At 46.4% G+C, this 9697-nt stretch overlaps 1 protein-coding gene across 1 annotated transcript; it reads right to left on the bottom strand.

Annotated features, from left to right (window-relative positions):
- Positions 1-1690: 1690 nt before the first annotated feature.
- Positions 1691-9408, bottom strand: LOC311247975 (neuronal migration protein doublecortin-like; the record flags this gene model as incomplete). Its single annotated transcript, XM_084338946.1, has 2 exons — positions 1691-2040; positions 9048-9408. Coding segments are annotated over 2 exons (711 nt in total), but the record flags the coding sequence as incomplete, so codon positions are not given.
- Between the last annotated feature and the right edge of the window lie 289 nt (positions 9409-9697).

Below are 9697 nucleotides of genomic sequence, written 5' to 3'. Positions count from 1 at the left end.
ATTATGTTCTTACTTTTCTTCTTCTCTATCTGCAGAATGCAAGAGATATGTGACTGCTGTCGGGTGATTTAAAAGCTAAAAGGAAAAACAATGATTAATAAATTATCTAAGATATTGTAGAATGATTTTGTCTGGTATAGGGGTGGAGGGAGGGAGGGAGGGAGGGAGGGAGGGAGGGAGGGAGGGAGGGAGGGAGGGCCTTATTTTTTTTCATTTTCTTTTGGCCCATGTGGGACCGCCTGTTAAAACAAAACTTTCAAATAAAAAAACCTTGTTCAAAAAAAACTCCACAGCTTTCAGTGACTAGCACCCATTGTGACATTTTCAGACACCAATATTAAATTCTCAAAATTCTAATCTTTCATGTGATCGTACACCTGACAGGGATTATTATACGTAACTAGACCATGTACAAGCTGTACTTCTGGAACTAAATATTCCCACCAGAAAGACAACTGCCCAAAACACCAAGGCCCTACAGCCCCTGTACCTCCTGTACATACACCTGTTTCCAGTCCACTCTCTCCCTGCATTTCTTCTAGATGTACTAGATCTCTATTTGTGCGGGGCAAATAATTGTCTAGGCCCTATACAACACAATCTGTTTGAACGTGACAGTATCGTTTTGTTTCAGTGACTTTAAAAGTGGTTCACTCTCACTATGTAACTTGGCACCTTAAGATAAACTTGGCGCGACATAAGAGAAAGAGAGAGAGACAGAAACATAGACAGAGAGAGAGAGAGAGAGAGAGAGAGAGAGAGAGAGAGAGAGAGTGTGTGTGTGTGTGTGTGTGTGTGTGTGTGTGTGTGTGTGTGTGTGTGTGAGTGTGTGTGTGTGTGTGTGTGTGTGTGTGTGTGTGTGTGTGTGTGTGTGTGTGTGTGTGTGTGTGTGTGTGTGTGTGTGTTGTTTAGCTCTATGTTGTTTAGACCTGATGGACATGTATGTTTTAGAATGTGTTCTTTTCATAGTGTCCCTGTCCCTGGCAGAGGTGGGTGGGGCAGTTATTTCTGCACTCAGGGACTCTGCTCTGGCAAATATCGCTGCTGCGTGGGTGAAAACCCAGGCTCCATTCATGCATTTAATCACCTATACCTTCACTTGGGTTCCCTCTGTCTCTCTCTCTCTCTCTCTCTCTAATTATCACTAGCTGGCTGACTGGCTATATACCTATGATGTTCAGTAAAAAGAAAACTGTAAGAGAAAAGTGTGCATTTTTAACTTTTTTGGTCTTTCCGTCATTCTTTCTCTTGTACCAACACCAAAGCAACATCCTACGTTAAAATCAGGTCTGAGATCTGCTACATCGCACATCAGCCCCCTTCTGTCTCCATGTCACTCACTGACCTACACAATAAAGCAGAAATGCCCTAAAAATATAGCATGGAATCCAAATCCTTCTTTTCCAGACAAAGATATGGCATAATCAAACCAGCAACATGGTGGGCACACCTGAGCTGTACAGCAAACACCAAAACACGTAAACTAAAAACAGTAGCTCCTTTAAATAGTATTAGACAACAAACCACTCTGGACCAATATCTTGAAAACAAATGACAAATTAGCAATTGCTCTGTGCTGCCATAGAAAGAAACCCCAGTCAAAGTGCAGCATAGGGTGCAATGAAACAGCTCGTATTGTGAGCTTATAACCAGTGAATGACCCAGGACAACCATTCAAAGAGTGACTTACCAGTTTTCCCTCCATAGTATAGATCTTCTTAACCACTCCAGAGTCCAGTTTGATGGCTTCGGTGATGTCGGTCAGGACCTGCTCGTAGGAGTGGGCCGTCTTCTTGTTCAGCAGGATCCTCACGGCTTTGCGGGGCTTCACGCCACTCCGCACCACCGTCACCAGCTTGGGACGGACGAAGTCCTTGTTCTCGCGACTCTCCGGCGGCCCGACTTTGGAGCTGCCCAGAGACAAGGGAGCCCTGGAAGCCGTGGCCGAGGCCTTGACGTTGACCGACCAGTTGGGGTGGATGTTTTTGTTATAGTCCAACTTCTTGTAAGCCTCGATGGAGCTGCACACGTAGCTCTCGCCTGAGGGAGGAGAACAGAAGAGGAGGGAGGGGAACAGAAGAGGAGGGAGGAAAAAGACGGGGAAATGTATTGAGACTAATTTATATTGTTTTACGAAGAGACTAAACTGTAGAGATCCCAATGAGCCCAGGGAATAAATGGGTGGCTGCATTTCTACAACGCTTTTTAGCACTAGTGCTACTCAGAGCGATTTACAATGGAATCACAGCATACATTTTTCAGTACGGATGGCCCCAGTGGGAAAAGGAACCCCTAACCCTGGCAGTGAACGTGCCATGCTATAGAGAGCACTAAGCACTCTACCCACTGAACTCGGGAAGAGGCGAGGTACACAGAGTAGCTTGCGTGGAGGGAGAAAGTACCGTATAGGCACAGAGAGAGAAGAGGAGGGAAGGTTGAGTCATAAAATGGATTTATTAGAGTCATAGTTGTTAATAGCCTTGAGTGTCTTTTCAGTCTGGTTTTGACTAGAGACTGTGTAGTATGAAGAACCCATTAGACAGATGAACTAGGCTAACTACTCCGTTCTAGTTGCAACATCAGCAACTGGAACAAGTTTAGTAGGATGCCAACCCGATTTGGGATTACTGAAATCAAACCGTTATCTAGACAACACAAGTATAAATTACTTGTGTTCCCGGCATGTCACTTATCATAAGGTAATGGTGGGCTTATCCTTATACTGTATGTTACAAAGTAAAAGGGAACAGAAACAGAAGGAGAGAGGGGGTATATATCGTATAACCGTGCCGCCCGCCATAGATATGTCCATCTTCGTCAACACTGAGTCAACTAAGGGAGATGATCATCCATGTGCTTGGAGTGATCATTCTTACAGAGATCACCACATAGGCCAGTGCAGTTCTCAAAGTGGGATTCTGGGTCCTTGAGGGGGTTCCAGGGAGTTTAATATCACAAAATAATATATTCACTAGAAGTTAGTACAGTGAATGAATGTATAAGAATGACAATTCTGCCGCAACAGTGGCTCAGGAGGTAGAGCGGTCGCCTGGTATTTAGAAGGTTCCCGGTTTGATTCCGGCTCCTCCCGGCAGTGTGTCGTAGTGTCCTTGAGCAAGACACTTAACCCCTAACTGCTCCCGATGAGCAGGTTGGCACCTTGCATGGTTGCCTCCACCGTCTGTGTGTGAATAGGTGAATGTGAGGCATAAATTGTAAAGAGCTTTGTATAAAAGCGCTATATAAATGCTGTCCATTTACCATTCTGATCATAGGTTTCACGCTCTCCACTGTTACGGAGTTCTGGACTAAATCATATCTATAGCAACCAAACTCTTCTCTGAGGAGGGTCCCTGGGACAGAATCTTATCAAATGGGATCCATGGTCTGTTACTTATCAATGTGGGACTCCTTGACGTGAAAAGGTTTGAGGACCACTGCTACAGTATAGGCTATACCTGGCCTGTGTGACTGAGCCTTTTTCAAACCATCCATGTCCATCTCCAACATGTTGTAATTTGTATACGTCCTATTTTTAGGTTTTGGGGGGGGACGGGGACGGGGGGGCGGGGACATCAGGAAATGTGGATGCTTTCTTGGTTAGGGTGCATGGTGTTATGGTTAGGTCCAGGTTTAGGGAGTGGTCAGGGAAGGTTAGATTAAAATATGTCACATCATGCTGATGTATTACCAGGTACAGAAACGTCAATGGATGATTAAAATATGATTCCCTTCGTGGATATTGGTTCTCAAAATAGGATTAGACATCAAATAGTGTCTTCCTTCATTTGAAGTCTAATCTCATTTGGAGAACCTATAGATTATAATAACCTTAATTGTCAACTGATGGCTCCCTTATGGTGAGGATAAATGGGGTCTATTGTGAAAACAGGAACTAGTACTATTTGGTATCTGTTTTCTGACACTAAGTAGGGGGAGATCACAGGAAGGCTCACAAAGCCAAACCGGTTGATTTCATGTCACACAACAATGGCTGTCCTTAATTGGACAAGTGAGCAAAGAGAGAGGGTGTGGTATGTATAGCCTATTCCTAAATTACGTACTGTAGGCTATCCAATACTATCATGTTTGAATGAATGAATGAATGAATGAATGAATGAATGAGTGAATGAATGAATGAATGAATGAATGAATGAATTAATGAATGAATGAATGAATTAATTAATGAATGAATTAATGAATGAATGAATGAAAACTTTATTTAACAGATTGCAGAATGGGTACAATACAGTACGGCTCAATACACACAATTGTTAAGGGGATCATGCAGACCAGAGAAAGACGTTTGTCTTGTTTACATCAGGGTCCCCCATTTTCAATTCATATAGTGACATTTTATTTATTTATTTTTGTATTATCTTTTTCCCCCTCCTTTTTCCGATTTTTCTCCCATCCCACTGTTAGTCGTTGTGCCAATTCCCAACCCCCTTCCTGGTTGTTGCGCACCCCCCCCCTGTACTGTTGGTCCGGGAGGCCGGAGACTGTCACATGTTTTCCTCCGACACACGTGCAGCCAGCCGGCAGCCAGCCTGGCAGCGCAGATTCTCACCGGGAGAGTGTAACGTGTGGAAGGTCGCACTACCTCTCTCCAGATCCTACCCTCGCTGTGCAGGCACCCCGACCGAACTGTAGGGGTCGCTGTCCACAACGCCCAGGACCCACCCACGGCTTCCCTCCCCCTAACTCAGCCAAACGAGTTAGTATAGCGATCAGCCCAAGCCAAGGCAATGCTGACTCTCCGGGAGTCGAGACCGCAGCCTCTTACATTGGTGACGAGCACAATCTCCGCTACGCCACCTGACCGCCCATTAGGGGTGGACGGTATGGTCTAAAATTTATATCACGGTATAATTTGAAGCATAGACGGTAACGGTATATATCACGGTATCATCGTTTTTGATAAAAAAAAAAAAATTATTTTATATAATTTTTTTTTTTTTTATAAAATATATATATTATATAATTAGACTTGTACTGGTATTATCTGCGAGACATCGCCACCACGCAACAAGCTCCACTGTCTGTGTGTACTCTAGTAGCCTCCAGCTACGGCCAGGATTCTCCAGAGCTGCACCTGGACCTATACTCTAGTAGCCTCGAGCAGAGCTACGGCCAGGATTCTCCGGCGCTGCACCTGGACCCTATTGTATTGGTATTATAACGTTAGCAAGCCCTCAGCTCGAATACGCATCGAATCAGTGTTATAAGACATTGATATCATGAGCCATCTGTAGCTACTGCATATATAACGTTAATACAACGCCTCAGTGAATTATTTAGTTCAATGGGACATTTCGTTTTGAACGGTGAACAAACTTGCGTTAACGTGAGCTAACAGGTAGCATACACGTCTCTAGTACTAGACTTTGTGGAGCGTTTGTTGATGTCAGGAGCTATCGGTAGCTGGCCGACTAGATACCGTTCGGTTAGACAATGCCCCATCATGTATTAAACTAAAAGTGAATAGTTGACTGGGTCATTTTGTAACGGTAGCTAAGCTAACGTTAGCTCAGGGAGACGCCGACAGCTCCCGTGTCCCGTCCCACTAGACTACTAGACCCGTGTTTACATGCGTGCGGTAGGGGCTGGCACGCCCACTGCGCGAAGCCTCCTAAATAACTTTTTCCAGTTCGCACATATCTATTATCTATGACTAATTCTATCTATTTTTAGGGGCAAATGCGAGTGAAATAGTTGCGCTGTGGTTACATGACGTCATTGCTATTTTAGAGCTGCACTACCGGTTACACGGTATACTCAAAATCCATACCGTAGAGCAAATTCATACCGTTTATACCGTATACCGTTTATACCGTCCACCCCTACCGCCCATATAGTGACATTTATGACATATATGACATCATGACATTTATGGCATAGGGACATACATGACACACAGGTGTAGACACCTGAATATGTCTAACAATAATTCAATGTGTCTAACGTTAATTCCTTGCATTCTCTGTGTTCGCGATGATGTTATGTAACTTGCTGACCCCTCTTGATCCTCCATATCCTAACATTGACACTTAATAGTGGGACATGATACAGGTATCGCCAGGGGGAGCTGGTGGCGACGTTGGGCAGGGGGACACAGGTGAAGAAGGATGGGCTCAGGGCGCGGCGCCTGCGGCGGAACTTCCTCTTCATCGTTTTCCAGAGAAGGAAGAGGTCGCTTGGAGCTGGAGCTCCAGACAATAAGCATGCGGAATATAAACCCAGTCAAGAGGCGGGTTAGTAATGGAATATGCGATAGCTTAGCTTCCAGTTAATGCTAAAGAGACATTGTGAATGAAGAAGCAGACGTGCTACTGCCGAAGAGTGTGGTAGATATTGCACACGTTGCGTTTTAGTTAAAGTATAGGCGACAGGACAGGAGGTCGTCCCGACCTACAGCTTAGTTTCAGTTAGGCCTAGCACCACAGTTTAGCCCGCGTGTCGCCCCACCTCTCCAGCCCAGCAGCGGACGTCACTGCACTGCACGCACCTCCAGGCCCTCCGAGCCGTTGCCCTCCAGCAGTCACCTGCCTAACGTCTACCCAGCCCCGCCTCCTGCTATCACGGGACTTCTCGACGGCCATCTCACCACACGGACGTTCGGTGGTGAGAGCAGGCCCGCCCTTGGTTAAGTACACTCAAGCCAGTTACAGTGAGCGCTCCGAGTGCTGGAACTTTATCGGTAGACATTCTCTTTGTGCGGAGCGGGCCCTTTAAGGGCAAAGAGAAGCAGTACTTTGAACTGACACTGGTAGCAGTGATTAGGGGCGCCCGACATTTATTATTTTGGGGAAGCCGGCTATAGATAGGACTTTTGTTTTAAATGTGGGCCCACTGTCTTTTGGTTGAATGTGGTGTGATGACGTGTGTTCTTTTATAAAATTCCCATTGAGTAGCTCCAGTACCCCTCTCCCTCTTCCTCCCCTCTCTCCCCACCTACGGGGGAATGAACAAGTAGTTAAACCCTTAAAGGGATGGGTTTTATTACTGTGTCTTGACCAGTGTGGGAAGAACTCTAGTCATTGCCGTAGAGTGAGAGCACTATGTGCCCAGCGTGGAAAGAGCTTTGATTCTTGTGCCTTGTGTAAATACATGTCGAAGAGATAAGTCTTTCAGTAAAAGAGAGCTAAATGGGAACACTGTGTGCGTGTCTGTTAATGTGCATTCTGTCTAACCCTTTCCTTTCCGGGTAATGCTCATTATTGTTTAACCCTTTCCCCACCCCCTGCCTATGCATAATTGGGACAGGTCTCTACTCGCCAATCAGGAAGGGTACTCAGGGCTCTACGCTAACCTTTTTCACTAGGGGCACAGGTGCTCCTAAATGAACAAATTTAGGAGCACACAAAGAAATTTAGGAGCACCCAAAAATATTTAGGAGCACAGTGAAAATATGTCAAGTAACAGAGTTTTTATTTTTTTCAAAAATAAATGTATATTTGTACTGTGCGTGCATGTGCAAACGGGACACATCTGTGCAATAGCCCATACCACCAAAGTCACTGGCCCACTGTGTGCGTGTGTGTATCATCTGCATGTGCAAACGGGAATGGGACAGACATTTGAACTATTAATTAAGTGATTAATGCCTACTATGGCAAAGTTGTAGCCAACAACTAGGCCTAATAAGAAAAGCAGTGACATTGAACAAAAAGGAGACACTGGCTTTACAACCAGGGCCATCAGTAGAGGGGGGAGCTAGTGTTGCTCTTTTAGAAAAATAATCCTTTCAGGGTTGCCTATTGAAATACTGTACACCTCCAGTACAGTAGTTTGCGTGTCAGGTAGACCATTGATTGACAGTCGATTCTGCCAATTACGACGTCACACCGTTGCACTCTGGCCCCCGGCGCTGCAGCTGGTCCCTATTGCCACACCGCTTGCACTCTGGCCGTCCGGCGCTACAGCTGGACCCATTGCCCACCTCTGCGGTTGATAACGCTAGCCAAGTTAGCTGTACACACATACACAGTGGGCCAGTTGTAGGGGTGTAACAATGCATCGATCCTACTTTGCAATATTTACAAAACATGACATTGTTTTCGAACTCTAGCCATGGGGAAATGTTTAGCCAATTCACGTTAAATTTGTATGTCTTCCCTCCGGCTCCAGTGGGTGTAGCTTCGCTAGCTACAGTGGCTACATTGGGTGCTACAGTGGGTGTAGCCTCGCTAGCTTGGCCAACTTCGCTAGCATGCTGGCTAGCGTCAGTATCTTGGTTAACGTTAACCATCACCTCTGTAACATGAGCTGCCTCGCCTGACTTCTCATTCTCCGGTATCTTTCGCGCAAAATAAAAATGAATGGGCTTCGACATGGCTGTATTATTGTTTGACTCGGACAGTGACGCAGCCGCTGATCATTACTTTCGGTTTCCAGTCGCGTGACCACAGGAAACTACTGTGATTGGAACGTTTATGCGGCTGTGAACTGTGGGACTTGTAGTTTTTTAACGATTCTCGCAGCGGAGAAAAAAAAGGACGAATGAGAGGCTGTACTCTGCACTCGCTGGCCCCACTCGCACACCGTGCGAGTACTTGATTTTGCATGTTCGCACGCACATATTTTTAGGGGCATATGCGAGCAATATGGTCGCACTGTAGAGCCCTGGTACTGCTTTGGGGAGAAAGTATATCATCCACCATTACTGTCATCAGGTGTGGGAGGGCGCAGGAAGTATTGAGGGAAGTGTGGGTGTGTGGGGAACTACTGCGAATCGCCCTGGAGGGCAAGAAGGACCAGCGCACCACCCCTAGGTTAGTGAATCCTAGGCCCCATCCACTCCCTCTGCTAAACCTCCACTCCAATACTCCTGGCCTACAGTCGGGGACTCAGCCGGACCCAGATCTGCTGCGTTCCCACTACCAGGTGGCAGTGTACATCCACTCCCATAAAGCAGGGATAATCCACCCTGCTACACAGGTATATACTGTTACATTTGTGACATATACGATATGCAAATATAGGTTTTCTGTGAGTGACCAGTAGCCTACAGTACATAATCAACCACTATAACGACGTTGCCGTACCTTCAGCCAGTTGGTCGGTGGTGGTAATCTTTTTGGAGCCGTCGAGGGTGTAGATTGTTCGGACGCCTTGGGGAAGATTGACGTTGTCAGAGAGGGAGCGGGTGAGATCCACCAGCAGCGCATCGATGGTCCGGAACCTGTCTGCTGAGATAGCATAAACTATCCCGTTGAAGTAGCGGTCTCCGTTACGGTAGAAGCGAACTTTCTTGGCCCTCTTTTCTGCGCTCAGGGTTTTCAGGGTGCGGGTCCGGTAGAGGCTGCAGTGGGCGCTGTGCGTGGGACTTGGCACCCCGTTCATCCTCGCACTGGCCCGGCTGTGCCTGTGCGCTTTCTCCCGCTCGTCGAAATGCTCCAGTTCCATCTCGCTGCCTAGTGTTACAAGTACGGCTGTACTATCTGCAGAGAAACAGAGAAGTTAACCTATCAAAATAAAGAAGACAACTAGGGGTCGACAGACCAGAGATTGTAACCAGCCGGTCTCCGTGTGTCCGGTCTCTAAATAACCTCCTAATGAGAGATTACACTGCTCCCTAAGCCCTGCGCTGGACAGTGGGCTACGTGATGACATGCACTGTCTGTCAGACAGAACGTGTATTACAGGCTATGTCACGATTGATTCAGGGGCACAGATGGCTAGCGCAATGATCACG

The sequence above is a fragment of the Notolepis coatsorum genome (genome assembly GCF_963971535.1).
Source record: "Notolepis coatsorum genome assembly, contig: SCAFFOLD_532, whole genome shotgun sequence".
Taxonomy (NCBI): Eukaryota; Metazoa; Chordata; class Actinopteri; order Aulopiformes; family Paralepididae; genus Notolepis; species Notolepis coatsorum.
The sequence above is the reverse complement of the archived record's forward strand: the minus strand, read 5'-3'. Positions and strand labels throughout refer to the sequence as shown.